The sequence below is a fragment of the Anguilla anguilla genome, chromosome 5 (assembly GCF_013347855.1).
Source record: "Anguilla anguilla isolate fAngAng1 chromosome 5, fAngAng1.pri, whole genome shotgun sequence".
NCBI classification, from domain to species: domain Eukaryota; kingdom Metazoa; phylum Chordata; class Actinopteri; order Anguilliformes; family Anguillidae; genus Anguilla; species Anguilla anguilla.
Window position 1 is genome coordinate 55,195,189 of NC_049205.1, and position 17,975 is coordinate 55,213,163.

A 17,975-nucleotide genomic window follows, 5' to 3' on the forward strand; every position below is an offset into this window, starting at 1 on the left:
TTTTAATGAGCACTCTTGGTGGGGTTTAAAATGATGGTTGTTATTTGGATAAAATAACCAGCCTTATTTGGTCTAATACAGTGGTTCTCAACCTCAGTCCTGGGGGCCCGCTGTGTATGCTGGTTTTCATCCCAACCACAGTTGCAATCTCAGAATTTTAATAAGCTGTTCATTTTTCTTAATTAGGTGTTTTTCAAGTTAAGAGGAATTATTTACCCTCTTAAGCCACATTGTCAGAAATTGCTATGCATAACATGAAGAATAAAATCCCATTGTGTTATTGTGTTGCTTTTTGAGTGATTGCAAACAATCACTTAAAAAGAGGTAACCTTTTTAACCGATCAAGTTAATGAGGGGAAATAATAGGCTCCTAATTAGGTTGCTGAACACGTGTTTAAGTGCTTTAAGTGCATAATATTTGTTATCTATCAAATGATTAGATTTAGTGGCCAGGTGTCCACTTTCTCCAATTAGGAAGCTGTTGATTTGCCTCAGTCTTTTTGACTAATTAAAAAAAAAAAAAAAAAAAAAATTACCTCTTTGTGCTATGTTGTAGACCAGTGGTGTCAAACCCGTTGCCATGGAGGGCCGTGTGTATGCAGGTTTTCATTCCAGCCTCAGATCTTGATTATATAATTAGTTAAATTATTTGCTGAATTAGGGATGCAGGTTTGTGCACAATGGTGACCCGACGTCTATGGTGACCCGCATTGTCTAAATAAAAATTTTCTTATATTCTGTGCTTCAATGTAGTTAAACGCATATGGCTGAATGAGTAATTGGACTCAATTAAGGCAGCATTAATTGGTTGGAATGAAAACCTGCATACACACGGCCCTCCATGGCAACGAGTTTGACACCACTGTTGTAGACGATTACACAATGTGAATATGGGACTTTTATTCTTTACGGCATGCATAGCTATTTCTGACACAAGGTGGCTTAAGTGGGCAAATAATCCCTCTGACATGAAAAGCACCTAATTAAGGAAAAATAATAGCTTGTTACAATTCCAGGATTGCAATTGTGGAACGAAAACCAGCATACACAGTGGGCCCCCAGGACTGAGGGTGAGAACCACTGGTCTAATGCAAGGGCCTGCAACCCTGACCCTGGAGAGCCACAATCTCTACTGGTTTTCATGGTTGCTCTGCACATAATTACTCTATTAAAGCAGGGGATTACCTCGTTAACTCACTGTACCTGGCTACCTGAGTCTGAAGTGGGGGCTGATTTTAAGGTGTCTCCAGGACCAGGGTTGCAGACCGCTGGTTTAATAGCTCCAAGGTATCCATCCCATCATGGTACAATTTCAAAAACAAATAAGAAAAATGCAGTAAATGCATAGTAGCAGAAATGGTGCTAATGATTACAGTGAAAGCATAGATGGTGCAGTCCACAGCCAATCAATGCTGGAAATGAAATTGTATTCCAAATGCATTTTTGTATTTAAATTGATTTAAAACGGTGCCCATTCACCTCAAATTCTGTGTGTGCGCTGGGTTTTAGAGCATACCCACTGACATCACAGCTGCAGTTGGTTTATGGCCACACCCTTGGAGATTCCATGGTTACAAAAGGTTTGTGCTTGCAGCTGTTTGATCAATCATGGAACCAACGAAGTGGAAGAAAGTCTACCAGCGGTCTGAGGGTGAACTCGATGGACAGCTAAGTAAAGAGCAGAGGGATCAAAAGAAAAAAAGACTATTCATGCAACAATTTGAAAAGGAGGGTACGGGGCTGTGTTCCTTTGTCTTAATTCACGTTTCCCAACATCTGAAATTGTTTCAAGCTAATGCAGTGGTTATCAAACTTCGTTGAGGGGGAGGTCCCCTGTGCATGCTGATTTTTTGTTGCAGCCAATCTCTCGCTCAGTTATGGTTGCTGAACTTGTTTAAGTCATCTCATAATTATTTTCCCCCTTGAACACAATGCTTTGGTTTGTTAAAATTTGCTTTGTCTTTGATTTCTTCATCTATCGGATGGTTACTTTTAGTGGCTAGGTGTCCATCCTTTCACCAGTTAGGAGCCTGTTAATCCCCTCAGTCATAAATTAGGTGAGATTATCTATTCGTGCTATATTACAACCCCTAGATAATGTGAATATGAGACGTATATTCTTCGTGGCATGCATAGCAACTTCTGTAATTATGTGGTTTAACCGGGTAAATAATCCCTCAAGACATGAAGTGTCATTTAAAAAAAAAAAAAAAAAAAATGAACGGTCTGTTAAAATTCTGAGATTGCAATTGTGGTTGGAACGAAAAGCATACACTGAAAAGCATACATTGTGCGTGTTGCTTTCTAGCACAGGAGAGAATTCGGGAGATGGAACTGAAGGTAGAGCAGCTTTTGGCGACTGTGGATAGAGCGTTTAGAGTTGAACTGATGAAACTACCACCTCAGCTGCAAGGCACACGTCTGAAAGATTTGATGAGGGGTGAGTTTATATGTATATTTATTTTGACTATTTTTCGCAACTACTGTTATGTTCTTGAAAAAATATACTTTTTTTTCAGAGAACGACGAAGCAGCGGGCGAAGTTACCATCGCAATGAAGGTAAGGAAGGAACCTGGTGCCGCCTACTGTAATAATACTGTAACTGCAGTGTGAGCTTGTCCTGTCAGGCCGAATCACCAGAGATCCATCGGCCGCTGACCAGGAAGACCAGCAAAAAGGGTACGTTGACTGTACATGAACAGTCTTTGGTTAGTCTCCTGAAATATTAAAATGGGCAAAGATCCTACTGCTTCGAAATATTCATCCATTCGTCCTCAGGTCAGGCGAAAGAGAATGCAACCAGGCGGAAGAGAATGCTGTCAACTCAAAACAAGACTCCTTTACCGGCAGTATCAAAGGTAGCTATTGTGCTTAGACTTCGGGCCGTCTTGACCTTTGGTAACTCCGTAACGTCATAAGACGTGCCCGGAAATGCATCATTGTTTATTACAGAAAACGGCCAAGTCGAGATCTTTGGCAGACTTGGATCCAAGCGCTTCAAAAAGTCAAAGGTAAAGAATGCATTCATTTAACGTTACGGTTCAAGTTGCGTGTGCCCCCTTAATTGTCCAGTCAGTGAACAATTGTTTGAATTCAGGTCTTGTTCGACTTCAAATTTTAAAAGGACTCGAGGCTGTGTTGCCAAAGCCAACGACCTTGTCGCCCTATCTACTGATCAAAAAAGGTTTGTCCGAACTCCCTCCTCCAGTTGACCTTCACTGAATCATGCCTAAATGTAGAGGAGTTTAACGCTGGGTAGCTACTGTGTCTACAGGTCCACAAACTTACTTGGACTTTCACCTAACCCTTTCGTAACCGCCACCGCAACCATATTGACTTCTCACGGAGAGGTAACTTATTTTTATTTTTATTTATTTTACAATTTCACGTTAACGGAACTAATTTGGCAATCCACCCCCCATAAGGCTTTGTGTCTATCCGATGAGATCAAAGACGACATTGACGTGGACATGCTTGACGACACTGCCGTTCATCAGATGCGGAAGCTAATGGTATGCATTTAGTTCCTTTTATCCATTCTATGTTGTTATTCAGGGTTTTCCTTATCCAAAATGGGCCTTATGTGGTGACCAGTGACTGCGTGGCCGATTCGGCTTTACTGAAGGTGTCTCCCTCTATTTGACTTAAAATGTAAAGCCTTCAAGAGACCACCATGCTGCATTTGAGACGTGAGGCAAAAATTTAAAATTGGAACGATTGAAATATTTACCGAATGGTTACACGTTGTCAGTGCCAGAATTAGAGGGGGTGGTGGTTGGTTAAAGCCTGTAATGAGGGATTATCACATGGTGGGGTCATTCTACAAGAATAGCGGCATTTGGAATTGCAATATGCCTTGAAATGCATTTTATTTGTCACTCAAATTTCCTACAATATTAGCACATGCAAACTTAATGTGTTTGTATACATTCACTCAGACTGCTTGCACCATTTTTACCACTGGTGTTACTTGTCGGAACATTGTAACAGCAAAAGGTTTGTCACTTAATTGCGTAACTGCCCCATGATCAGGGTAGACCTATTTGCATAAAATTGCCAAATCCCATTCATTGCGAGATCGCATATTTGGATAAACCATTGTCGCATTTCTGATTGTCATGAAATTATGAATGATTACATCGCATAATCAATATATGTAAATTGAGTCTGCAAATGCCTCCTAAATAAACCGAAAATCGCCCTATAAAGATCGTAAACGGCCAAAATTTATGGAGGTAGGCGGTTTCTGTTAAATAGTCTATAGTGGACCTTGAGTGGCAGGTGCGGTTGTCAGTGTCACCTAAACTTGAAAGATGTCCAAAAAAAAAAAAACGATCCGTTAAAGGCCTGCTTTTCAATCCAGGAAAAACTGTTATTTTTCATTTGTATTTCCCTAGCGACTGATGGATTACTTGTGCAATAAGGCCAAAGTCAACAACGACCAATGATCATTCCTGGAAGCTTTGATAAAGGATTCTCGATATTTGTTTTTCAGTTGTATTAATGTAAATGTACTGAATTTAATAAACTAACTTTTTTACCACATCTCAACAGTTCATTTCTCAGACAGTATTCTGTAGCTTAAGCATTGTGGATTTTATCAATATTGACCTGCAAGGCAAATGCATTGTATTCTGCTGTGATAGGCATGACCTGTACATTAAATGTGCAGTATACATTTCTTTCACATCTTGACATAAATACAATTTTATAAGTCCTTTCAATCTGGTGTGCCCCAGGCTCTAATTAGCTACTCCAAATTTCACCATGCCTGAATCTTAAGAACCAATCAGGACAAGCTTTCTGTCCTGCCTGCCTGTCGAGCATGTGTGCTCCGTGCTGCCAGAGCATGCAGGGTGGGTGGGGCCACATGGCTATGATCACAGCAGATTGTGCTAATGCTAGGTCTCCAAGCAATGCAAAACTCCAGTAGTACCTTATCACGTTGCACTTAAAACCTTAAAAGGTAGCTGCTACAGAACTGGATCGATATGCACAAAGCATGCCATATTGTCAGAATTTTAGCTCAAAATATGGCCACTATGGGAACACATCCAGCATAAGATAGTGGTTTGTAGTGATTCACAGCTTTATTTCTGTAACAAATCAATTGCTGAAATATTCAAAATCTGATTGCTTTTTTCAGGATGTTTGGAAGTGATAAAGAAATTTGGCAATATAGTGCAGCTATGTCATAGTCTACAAAATTGCATTCCAGGGTAATGGTCATAAGGTTCTATAGGTAAAGTTCTAAAATGCTAACTTTATGGTCTAATTGGTTAGCAACCATGCTGAAGTTCTTATACTTTATAAACATAACCTATGAGGTGGTAAGGAATTTGAAACAACCACCTTTTGATTCCTGATGACTACCAGAAATGAAATTAAGGCAAAAGCGAAACGGGTGACAGCTTTTATTGTACAAGTAAACATGAACAAACAATGTGCATCTCACATTGATATCGATACAGGATCATGTTCAGCTCGGGCTGGTCGGTTGGTTGGAACAGGTGCAGGAGCTCATCATCTGAGGCCTCTGCACTGGTCTGTGGGTGTGTCCAGATGTGGAGGAATCCTTGGGGAGAAGCTCACAGTTGACATCTTCAGCGAATCTTTTTTTTTTTTTTTTTAAACAAAGGGCTGTAATATTGTCTTGGGAATAAGTGCAGACTAAAATGAGATGCTCAAATGCAGACACTGCCGTTAAAGTACTGTACAGCTTTACGCGAATGGACTACAACAGTGGTTATACGAGATTATAATTTTTTAAAAGGTATTTTCCCTCCCAGGGGCTGGCCTCAACCACAACCTCCCAAGCCCACTGCGCTTGTGTGATTTGCAGTCTGTTCCCAATCTGGATTATAAACCAATGGCAATTTTGTCACCTTCAGTATTTAATCCCATCTCAAAGGCTGATTCAATGGGTTTACCCAGGGAAACACACTGAATATGTAGGCACTAACCCTCAATTATATACACGCACGTTGGAACATTCAAGATTCTACCAATACGTCCGAACAAGGAAATGTCTGAAAAAAGTAACAGACAGGTTATGTCACCTGTATTTACAAAACTAAATCTGGGTTTGGAGGGTGGCAAGGCTAGAGGACCAAACTGACTTCCCTCTCAACAACGTACAATCCCTTGATTGGCACACACGTGACACCTGATCCAACCAGAGAAGAGCAATAGACTCATGCGAGGCTTTTACAGGAGTACCATGCTGTTGCAGTGGGATAAGGTTACAGATGACATGCTCAGTATAGCTCAAGAGATTTTGAAGAATATTTTATTCGGCAACTTCGGAAACCTTTTGACAAGTAATGTAGCTCACGTCTGTAAATTTTCAAGACTTTCCCATGCTCCAATTTGATGGTTATTCCCAGTGCAGGATCCATTGCTCTCGATCATGTTGCTGGTTTGAGGAGAAACGGCGGGCTCTGGGCCTGCAGCCTGCAGCCTATACAAACTTAATGTCAATCACTCACTGAAAGCCCCCACCCCTGATTTAAAATCTATAAAGGGGGAAAAAAGTTTTTAAAAAGAAAAGAAAAGAAAAAAAAAAAAGAGGTAAAAATCAAGCAGGGATCCAACAAACCTAAAACCTTGCGATGGTGACGTCCCCTGGATTTGTTTGCATCTTTCCCACCAACTCACACCTCTGTGGAAGGGTGAGCTCGAGGCAGCACGCCTGCGTTTTATTTCACGGCTCATTTAAATTAACGGAATAGTACTGTGGTGACAAAAATAAAAAAGGAACAAGTTTACATGCTGAGCAGAGTGACAAGTGTGACCTTTTCTTAGCTGATCTGGATTGCCAGTGGGGAGAAGGATGCTGGGATAGGGGCAATAGATAATGTTGTGGGAAAAGTCCAAACCAGATCAAAATGTAAAATTTGTGCAACTTTTTTTTTCCCCCCCTCCCGCCCGCCCTCCTCATCCTCGTCCTCCTCCTCTCCTAACCCCCCCCCCTCCCCCTTGTGGGCGGGGCCTATTGGTGGGCGCACTGCACGCCGGGGCCGTGGGGGCCGCTCTCGTCGTCGGAGCTGTCGTTGTAGGCCTCGCGTCGGTGGCCCCCGGACGAGCCCTGGCTCATGTCGTAGTCCTGCAGGTCCACCTCCTCCGCGTCGGCCGAGATGATGGGGGGCTCCGCCCGGGACGGGAGCAGGTCCTCCAGCTCCTGGGGTCCCAAAATGACAGGGTGTGTCAGCAGCGGCCCGCTCGCTTCCTCCCAAAGCACACCGACACGGCACCAGATTCTCAAACCGGTGGTTTGGGCTGGGACAACCCACTCTATGCCACACTCCTGTCTATTCCAGGAAGAGCGTAATTAAACCATTCTTTCTGTTTGTGTTCTCTCCACGCTTTCCCATTTACAATTCTGCCTCTCGAGGTGCAGCTTTGCCACCTGCACCCACAATCTCACACCAGAGGCTCTGCAGCTGAACTGCATTCACTCGCTTATTGTAGCCCCATCATCCATCCATCCATCCATACACACGCACCCACCCATCCATCCATCCATCCATCATCCATCCATCCATACACACGCACCCACCCACCCATCCATCTAGCCATCAAAAATGAATATTCTATTGCGCGGATTGCACACAGCCTGTGTCAGTTACAGGAGAACCACAAAATGGCTGCTAATATCAAGTGTTATCACTGACCCAAACCAATCAGTTTTCCCACTGTGGAGAGAGATTCCTTATGATTGGTTCAACGGAGTCAGTGATTGACAGGATGACATTATGCATTACGGGGTTGTGAATCACATCATCACTACTTCATGGGATAGCCCCCTTCTTTTGTCACGTACCGCGAGTTTCTCGGGGTTGATCCAGTTGTTGTCAGGGAACAGGACGTCAAATTTTATGTACAAGTCCCCCTTTTCGAAAGGATTGCGGTACTGCGGCATTCCCTCACCACGGACTACCCGGATGGAACCTGCGGAAAGCGGGAGCAGATTGAGATCGGCGACTGACCTCCACCACCGAGTCCAATGTTGCCCTAAACAGAGAGCGGGAGGGGAGGCCCTGGCTCAAGCATACCTGGCTCGATGACTTTGCCAGGGGGGTATTTCACCACGATCTGCCTGCCGTCCAGATGCTTCAGTGTGAACTGGAATCCGCAAAGTGCCTCCACAAGGCCGATCTTGTGGGTCATGTGCAAGTCGTGGGCATCTCTTTTGAATGTCTGTGGAACAGAGGGGTTGCTGCAATGAATTAACTGGAAAAGTGCAAGAGCAAGATGTGACACTAAGGAAACACATTGTGGTTTTTTTCCTTCTTCTTTGTTTACATTTGAAACATTTATCATTGTGTTCACTGTGGAGGGTTGCAGTTTTGCAGAAGCTTCTCCACAGAATTGACGAGGAAAAAACAAGAAACGTTTCGATTGCAACATTTATCGGCATGACAATCTGTACAAAAGCAAACGATTGCTACACAGCGCTCGCAAAAGCCAGATCACAGTGAGAATCAATTTTTTAAATGACTCCTTAAGCAATCTTTAGCTTGGTCACCAACTAAAAATCAATAAACGTTCCCCTGATGCTACTGCATATTTGCTATGCCTTTTGAGCAGTGAATCTCTTTGTTTAATACAATGTGTGGCACAGTCCATAGGGCGGCCGACTCGAGTCGCCACGGCAACTTCTGACCTGTGACCCTTTCTCTATCAGTGACCCTCTCCGCTTAGCCCCCGTCTGAAGAGATTAAGAAATAAGAAAGGACGGTGGAGTGTCCACTCTCCTTTAAAGTAAGGGAAAATAAGGACCTTCTGCTGTGCTACTCCAGAAGTGGCAGCCCATGTGAAGAAACAGCACACTGAAGAATACCTGAAGTATACTATTTTATACTTAAGAATACTTGAATTATAATTAAAGTCTATATTAAACATACTCAGTGTACTGTTTTTTTCACACGGGAGTGAAGGGCCCTACAGCTCAAGTCCCAACAGTTTCTGAAAATGCTGACAGGCACGGGATTAAGAGTGGCGAGATTCTGCTAATGGCGCATGTCTTGAGGACATGGCTGGCGCTAGCTCGGACGCGCCATCAATGCCAGGTGTCACCGGCATGTGTTTGAGAAGTTATTTTAGGTAGGACATTCAGAGGTGCGGCCGTCTGGAGGTGACAGGGCTGTGGAAAGCCCTTCAGCCTCACGGAACACGTGTGACATCAGGGGTGCAACACCCTAAAACTGTGCCATACCGGCATTTCGCTAAATTCGATACTGCCATTGCTTTCTAGTGCAGCAAAATTACTGCAGTCCAGTGGAAAATAAACACTGTGCCTTTAAGAACAGAAGGGAACACTAACGTAGTGGGTGTGTCCAGTGGCCTGTAAGTGTGCGTGCGTGAGCCGAGTGAGAAAAGGCTGGCTGTGTTTCTCTGTACCGTCACTGAGGAAGTTAGCAAGATATGAAAGAGGCAGTAGATCACACTGAACATCCCCAGCTAGTGGAAAATGTATTGTAACTATTTTTGGTACTATATCCAATTGTTAGGTACGCTTTTCCTTATGATATTAAATTGATGCCGTGTATGCGTGCTTGCATACCGCTTGTTTCAACCCCGTGCCAGTTCTTTAGCTACAAGGCCAAAGATAAAGGTGAACCTGACAACATTATTACAGCGCATGTTCCCAAAAAACGCTTAAAAGATTTGTTTAGCCAAGGGAGGCAACACGTCCAACCTAGCAAAGCATCTGTCCCACAACCACCCCAATCTCTTCAGGGACTTCAAATCCCCACAGGTGTGAGAAGACAGATAAATGACAAGTGTAGATAAAGGTATTCTGATGGTTTAACAAGCACAGTGCTGTTGCTCACGAAGTGCTCACATCCTAATTTTACGTCTGATTTTGTGTATCCGGTATTTCGTTAATAAATACCTTTAAAAAGATATGTTTTTAGTTGATACTTCATCTTAACAGGAATTCTTGGTTATCAGTGATTTACCGTGGTATCGATATCAAGATACCAAAGGCAGTGGTATTGGTATCGAGGTTAAAATTGTGGTATGGGAACAACACTACACGCGAGACTCGCCGAGGCCCATCAGCCCCACAGCACACGAGTGACATTATCGCGCATGTGAGTCTCGCCGACGCATGGTGCAGGATGTTTGGGATTCAGACAGGAAGTGAAGAACAGGAAGCACCTTCACTCAAAGGCCCCTACAGATTGAGTAACTTAACTATGTTTAACCAACTGCAGTTTTTACCAATATGGAATCTGGGAACAAGCCATTTATCAGACAGACATGCTTCTACATACTATCTACACAGACGGGCAAGAACCAAATAGAGGAAAACTCGATTTTCTTACTCAGAGATCTAACGTGGTACAATGCTAAATAAATATTTAGAGTCCAGAAATAATAAAATGTACTCAGCCCACCACCACCTACAACTTGAACCAACAACCTTCTGGTTTGCCAAGCCTCAGTGCCCAAACAGAGCCAGAGGTGCCATGGTTAGGGCTGGGTGTGCAGGGCTCTCGCTCCCCTACCTCGTGCTCCTTCTCCTGCAGAACCAGGAGGATGTCTCCGGGCTCCTGGCCCGGCGCCTGGTCGGCCTCGCCCCCGAAGGTGATCTTCTGGCCGTGCTTCATGCCCTTGTCCACGTGCACCTCCAGGATCTTCACCTCCTTCACCACCTTCTTCCCCTCGCACTTTCTGCAGCGGTCTTTTTCGCTGATGACCTCGCCTGCCCGCATCGGCAAAACAGGCCTTCGCTCAACGCACGCGCACTCACAGTCGACTCCATCGCAATTAACGTTCAAACTGTCACCTCCTTCCTGTATCTGTAAGTCTAATTTACGTAGCCTACACCCACCACGATGGGTTGTTCTAACAGCAGAAGGGCAGCTATGTGGATGTAGGCAGGATTAATGTACCCCTCTGAGGCCTCATTGGACGGGCTCACCTTCGCCGTTGCAGTCCGTGCAGACGGACTGCATCTGTTGGACCATCCCGGGACCCAGCTGCCTGATCATGATGCGCATGCCACGCCCCCTGCAGGCGGTGCACTTCTGAACCGCACCGGTCTTACCCCCCTGTCTGCAGGACGGAGACGGCACAGATAAACACATACACCAAGCACACACACACACACACACATTACCAAAGTTATGGCTTTTAAATGAATAATAATGACTCAAGGAAAAACTGAAATTTAGCCTTTTTCATATCTAGTGTCTTGTAGGCTTCGGGCAAAGGTCCTTTGAAGTAGAGGACGTTGCTTGCCAATCAATGCATGTGAGTTTCAAACGACAATTGAGCCATAAGCTTCTGGCCCGTAGTCTGTGTGTGCGAAGTAATACATTACATGTTTGGCAATTAGCAGCTGCTCTCATCCAAAACAGCTTACAAGGCTTACATCCTTCACACACAGCCTATTTATACAGCTGCAATATATACTGAAGGTTAACAAGTGCAGTGCCCCACCTGAGAATCAAACCTCCAACCTCAGAGGTGCAGATCCAGCTCCCTAACCACTACAATACACTTGCCCAGCAACCAACCAATCCCATGGCAACTTTTTTCCCCCCCAAAGCAGACTTGTCATCCGTCTGCAAGATGAGGTGCTAAACAAAGGGTTCTGACTAACTGTGGTTATGAAAAATCCCACAACATTTTCAGAAGATAAGAAATTTCCACAAACCGGTTTCTAAATCTCACCCCCTAACCTCCTTTTTATTGTAAATGTTAATCTACTGCTGTTTTCGTGCATGTATGGGAAAACGACGAACTGTGAAGAAACCGTCCTTGTGGATAAAATGGTTTTTGAAAAAATGGTGACCCCATCTAAAATACAGGCAGAGGGGCCATTTCACAGCTATATCCTCCATACACAACATGGCCCCTAGTGTGGCTTTATGAGATAAAAGCCAGAGAAACGTTTTGGTCAGATATACCAAGCATTCCTACATCAGTTCACTCAGATGATTTGCATCTACATTCATTTACCGATTCTATTTTCAAAGGTTTCAAAATTTTTCGGAAAAAATAATTCTTTTTCTTTCATTTACAAATAACAATTGTAAATCTCCACGTTATGCACTTAAGTTGAAGTGGACTGCAATCCACTGATTTTTCATTGAGCAGATAAGTGCTGTTTAATTGCTTTCTGCCCATTCGATACATGCGTAACGATTTGAGGCTATAACCAACTCAGAAAACAGAGGGAGATTTACTGTGATACAAAAATGCGGTACAGCATACTGAAGCCAAACCGTGTTCACTAACTGTCCAGACCCGTTACAGGGCGCACACAACACAATCATAAACCTGCAGGAAGACAATTCACCACTACTGTATCCATGGCGACGAGATGGCATTTACACACGAGCACAAAACACACAACCTGATGGAGTATGCGTGCTCACTTACCCATTACAGGTACTACATAGAACATTCTTGCTAAGTTGTAATTTTGTTGTTTTTCCATTGTACAGATCTTCGAGAGACACCCTGTCAGAAAAAAAGGTTGTTGTAGTCAATTTGCAAAGGCTGCAAAATAAGCAGTGTGAAGGTTTGACTGGGTGCACATACAGAACAGCTTGTTTCGGTCACTAACCTGAGCCTGAAGCACCAGACATTCAAAACATAATGACACTTTTAAAGACAAGCTCAAAAAAGCATTTGGCTGGTTTTCAGAAAAGGCTAAAAGCTTTTTTTAATTACATGGATTCCCACAATAAAAATGACCTTCACACAAACTATCAACATGACAAAAAATACATAAAAAGCAAACTGCACGTGAGCTATGTAAAATACAGCCACCAAAGCATGCAGAAAATGGAGACCGTCAAAGGGTGCCGGGTGAGGTTGTGAAACGAGGCAGTGCGGCTGCAGATCTGCTCACTTTAGCGGGTGGACCATGTCCTCCCCTCTTCGCCTGCCGCCATTCCGGCTCCGGCTGTGTCCGCCCATGAAGCCGAAGAGCCCCCCTCCGAAGATGTGGGAGAAGATGTCGTCCATCCCGGCTCCCCCGCCTCCTCCTTCCCGGAGGCCCTGCTCCCCGTAGCGGTCGTACAGCTCCTTCTTCTCGGGGTTGGTGAGCACTTCATAGGCGAAGCTGATCTCCTTAAACTGTATTGAGGATCGGGGGGGGGGGGGGAGAATAAGGTCCGGACACTGCTCCATCATAGCCTCTACTTCCCTGCTTACGGTATGAGAACGATGGCAGAACGAGGCCTCGCAAATTCAAACAAGACTAGAGCAGCCATTTTGTTTTTGTTTCAGCGATTTTTCTAATTTGGCTAAAGGTCGCCTTACTGGCTCAAACGTTGGTGATTAACAGAATATAGTAGCTTCACCTAAGGGTGTAGCATGCAATTCTGGACCTTGTGCAGTGTCTGTGGACCAAAACAAACTTTTAAAACTTTTTAAGTCCTTTAGCCTTTTGAGCCCCCACCCCCCACCATGGAGCCCTGGGTAGCCACTAATCCCCCCACTACTGGCTTCACCCGTGACCGATTTAACGAACACACTCTCCCACTACTTCTTTAAGATACGCGCAAGTCATGCAGCCACTGACAGATTCAATCCTATCAATGTCTCTGGCCCACTATCTGATACAAATAGGGTCCCCATGCAGAAGTCACAACAAAAAAAAAAAGTTTATTTTCCAAAGCAAAGTGATTGCGTTGCACATGTCCAGTGTCACCATGCCTATGGGACCTAGTCATAGCTCAATTTCAAAACAAGGGCAAAAGACTGGGGATGGGAACGGTGTAATTGGTTAGGCATGGCGATAATTTGGTGGCATTTAACATGACTGAAAGCATATGGTCTCCCACATCAAATGGACAACTGCCAGCAAACAGTTTATACATGGCTGCACAGTGTGTGTGTGCGTGTGTTAATAACAGTTAAATGCTCAAATAGGAAATTTACATGTATTTAAAACATCTTACCTTATCTCCAGCATTTGGATTTTTGTCTGGGTGGTACTCTTTTGCTAGTTTGCGATATGCCTGAAATGAAATTGAAAAGCAAAAGGCTGTTAGCCTGCTATGCATTGTATATTGCATCAGTCTTTGTGTAGGTGTGCCAATGCAAATCTATTTGGAAACGTTGTTCCCAGCAACGTCATACACAGCTTCTGAAGGGAAAAGAATGTCAATTAGCCTATAACCAAAGAGACGGCAAATTTCATTTTCAGCCCACCTGGTTCATTTGCTTAGAAAATTATCACTCCCAATGAAATGCATACAGGGCCTATTTTACATACATTTACACAACTGGGTATTTAAGCAGGCATTTAAGACAAGCTCCTTAACCAACAGACACGGTGCCTCAATTGGTATTTGAATCGACAACTGCCTCATTGGACTGCGTCTATCCACACTGCCAGCTGGTGTTGGAGTATTTCCATAGGTAGCCAACAATAACTGCCAGGTAATGACGGTGTACCACACCGTGTGTACAAGGAAGTGCCGATTTGCATCGCTTCAGAGACAATGCCCGTGCTGGAACAATGGCATGGGTTGGCTTTCTAACATACCCAACCAGTCCAAGTAGTCGGCTAACTGTAACGTCAGCTAAAACACAAAATAATTAGCTACCTAGCTAGTCTTAACCAGATAATAGGCATTACCCCAATCATAAATTTCTATCTACGTTGTTACCTATTATTTCCAAAAGTAGCTGCTGCTTTATTGCAGTTTATTTCCCTTGAAAATGGGCGACAATTTTTAAAGGCAACAAATGTATAACGTCTAGCTAAAGCGACGCACGCAAGCATTCTCACCCAATGGCACCAATAACACAGTCATTCCGTTATCGAAATAAACCAGACGCAGAAATAGGGTCAAGGTTACTAAAAGTAACTTTCAAATTCAGCGAGCTAATCTCATACCAGCGAGGGGCCCGAAGATGCAGTTCGTGAGGCGGCTTATCTACAATCGGCAGCAGCGTTTTCTTCCCCAACCAGGAAAGTGTAAACATATATGCAGCTAACGGTAACGTTACCAAGAATGCCACAAGACTACGTTAGTCTAACGCACATCGAGATTCTCGTTTCCATCGACCTAGGATTTAAAGACTGGTCGGTCGTTTATTGTAAGAAGAAACTTTTGACGAGATGATTTTGTTTCAGTGTCGACGCTTATTCGTGAAATACGACGCATGTTAGCTTGCTAGCTAACGTTAGCTACCATACACCGGTAGCGCGCTAGCTCGCTAATCCGTATTTTAAGCAAACGCTTTAGACATCAAGCTAACTGAGTTTAGCTATATATTCAAATCCACTGCCTGCAGGACAACTATAAAATTGTAAGGAAAAGCACCACAATGAAAGAAACAAACAGATCTAAAATGAGACACGAAGTTAGATTGGGAATATGTTTGTTTATGCGAATTTTAGCTGGGCCCCGCAGTCGCAATCCTAGCTAACAATACGGCTAGGCCACACTTAATAGCTAACTGACTACCCCGCTTCCTGATGCCAGAAGGAATAAAATCCCAGTAATGAACGTCGCTTGGGTAACCAGCAGGTGACCGGAGATAAACAAGTAAACTGTACCTTTTTTAGGTCGTTTTCAGACGCAGATGGAGACACCCCTAAGATGTCGTATAGCTTAGTATCAACAACGTTCGCCATGATGCAGCTCAAAGAAGGACCTACAAGGGAAGTGTAGATGAGTAAAAGGAGCCGGTCTGAAACGTCATACGCAATACGTCAACTTTAACCCGTGGGTTTGCATCTCATTTGTTCTCACGTAACTACACCGTGGACCGTGGAACTCGGTATGCGGATGCATTCTGGAACACGCATAGATTTCGATGACGAAACCCACTCAGCCTCCACATTTACCAGTAAACTGTGTTTTGCACCCAGCGTTGCTAGCTCTTACTATCTTCAATTATATTATTCAAGTTAGCCTTCCCAGAAAACCATGTTATAAAGCACATGTCAGTTGATTTTCTAAAGCGCTCGAGGATAGTGGAAATGTAAAACGGTCTTAACTTTATTTTTGTTTTACCCTAAATCTTCCAACTGATCTAGCGATTGTTTTTTTTTTCTTTCTTTTTCCCCCTTGTATCTCGGTTTTGATACGCTACAGGCTACATTTTTATGCAATACTTATATAACAGGGGAGTTACAGTCCCCAATGAGCCGATCCTGTGAAAAGAAAGAAAAAAATTATTGTCATCAATTGGTGTTTTTCAGCAAGCAGCCTACTTGCGTTCATTGACTGCTGTTGTACAATTAGAACCCAATTTCCATTGATGCGCTTATTAAGCATCTCTGACCACCAGATGGCGTGAGACTTCTGCCGTTGTCATGGAAAATCCTGCGAGACAGCAGGTTCGTATTTAAGTGAAACGTTGAAGGATATGTTAGCCTACAGCAGCATTAAAACGCCACATTCTTGTTCAATTATTTATCCTCTTATTCAAAGATAAGTCTACCTTGAATGATAATTAACAGCATTATATTGTGACGCGACGATCCAAGGAAATTCGGCCTTGTTCATGTGGTTCCACTGGTATGACTGTTTAAATGTTGCACAAGTTTGCGGGATCCGCTCTGCCAGTCACCCTGCTGTCAACCAAACACAATAGCTACCTGGAATGTTTAGCTGCAAGCTGTTCTTGTGGTTGGTGGAGGCCGCGGGTATGGGGACGCTGGTTCGCTAAAAGCTTGCCATGTTTTCTCTTTTTTCCCCCACTCCCCAGACGGTTGAGAGAGCTTAATGTGCCGAAGTAATGGTGCTGAGTCTGCAGTCACTCAGTTTTATTTGGTGTGTGCCACGGCCAAACAGTAGCCAAATTTTCTGAATAAACCGTCAATTCGAGACGCTACACTGGCTTGTCTGATGATTCATAACAGGGACATTATTAATATAGCCAATTCAAATGGTTCCACTGAAAATGCCCGAGGGTAAGTGCTGATGTAATTAAATCGGTGCTTATCTAATCAATAATGGCTTCCACATAATTACAACATGATGTAGCTGCCAGGCTGGAGGATATAGAGAAAAATGTAAACAAATAAATAAATAAATTCACACAAGCTTATTGAAGGAAATATATCAGATCAGGTTAATAGAAGATGTTGTTATATAAAAAATAAGAAAACAATGAATAATATATTAATTTAAAAAGAGTACCTGTTCAGTGTCTAATAAATACTTCCACCTTGAGTTCTGCTTTTACTTGGAATATGAAGTACTGTATGAAGATGTTAGTGTACAATATTATGTTTTGAATAAGTGGTGTTTCAGCTACTAAGTGATGCAGAGAGCAGTCTTAAAAGTGGCCGAAATGACAGGCGAATGCTCAGTATGATCATACTTATCAGAAGCATTTGAATAATTTAGCATTTAAATAAAGCCACTATCCAAAAAGACAGCACAGGCTTCTGAATTCAATTAGACTTTCAAAATCAAATATTCTACAAGATACTAATTGTGTGTGTGTACACACACAGGTAGTATTAGTGGCAGCTGCATGTTCTGTTGATACTGCGTAATATAGCTTCAGTTCATGCAACATTTGGAATCTGATCTGAAAGCAGATTTCTAAAAATACTGAAGCTGTAGCAGAAGGTAAATGGCAGCTCTGTCAATATATAATTGTTCAAGTGTTAGCGATGAGATGCAGATTAGAAACGTGGCACGGACCTGTGGCTGAGGTGCTTTATTTCTCGGGTACAGTATCATTCGACTGCTGTGTTGAGGATGCAGGAGAACTGACACTTCAGTCATCCTGTGACACAATGTTTCAGACCAGTCAGTTTTCTATCATTCCATCCATGTCTGTGGATGTCTGGGGAGCTGAGGTCTACAGTTTACATTTAGGCATTTGTGCTGTTATTCAGAATAACTTACACAAGTGCACACGTACATGTTTAGGCAACAAACAGTGCTCATGCTGAGCCATCAGGGCCACAACCAGTAGCAGTATTCAATACATCATCTTACAACATGAAGTCAGGTGTCATAGTAGGTGCAAG

General features: G+C 43.3%; 2 protein-coding genes across 4 annotated transcripts; one reads left to right on the forward strand and one right to left on the reverse strand.

Moving 5' to 3' along the window:
* The first annotated feature begins 1,594 nt into the window (after positions 1 to 1,594).
* cdca9 (cell division cycle associated 9) lies at positions 1,595 to 4,546 on the forward strand. 3 transcript variants are annotated; one of them, XM_035418442.1, is made up of 10 exons: positions 1,595 to 1,732; positions 2,309 to 2,440; positions 2,520 to 2,560; positions 2,629 to 2,680; positions 2,780 to 2,859; positions 2,954 to 3,012; positions 3,099 to 3,185; positions 3,276 to 3,351; positions 3,427 to 3,513; positions 4,399 to 4,546. In XM_035418442.1, exons 1-10 carry the CDS (start codon positions 1,609 to 1,611, stop codon positions 4,447 to 4,449), a joined length of 789 nt encoding a protein of 262 aa, XP_035274333.1. In that variant the 5' UTR covers positions 1,595 to 1,608; the 3' UTR covers positions 4,450 to 4,546. The 3 variants fall into 3 exon arrangements, with proteins under 3 accessions (XP_035274333.1, XP_035274334.1, XP_035274335.1); XM_035418443.1 differs by having other exon boundaries at positions 2,314 to 2,440; XM_035418444.1 differs by lacking the exon at positions 1,595 to 1,732 and adding an exon at positions 2,002 to 2,057.
* Positions 4,547 to 6,964: 2,418 nt separating this feature from the next.
* On the reverse strand, positions 6,965 to 15,695 carry dnaja2a (DnaJ heat shock protein family (Hsp40) member A2a). Its single transcript, XM_035418441.1, has 9 exons — positions 15,540 to 15,695; positions 13,930 to 13,989; positions 12,876 to 13,102; positions 12,401 to 12,481; positions 10,935 to 11,068; positions 10,519 to 10,715; positions 8,056 to 8,200; positions 7,824 to 7,951; positions 6,965 to 7,181 (listed from the first exon to the last, which is right to left on the reverse strand). Exons 1-9 carry the CDS (start codon positions 15,615 to 15,617, stop codon positions 6,993 to 6,995), a joined length of 1,239 nt encoding a protein of 412 aa, XP_035274332.1. The 5' UTR covers positions 15,618 to 15,695; the 3' UTR covers positions 6,965 to 6,992.
* Positions 15,696 to 17,975: the final 2,280 nt, after the last annotated feature.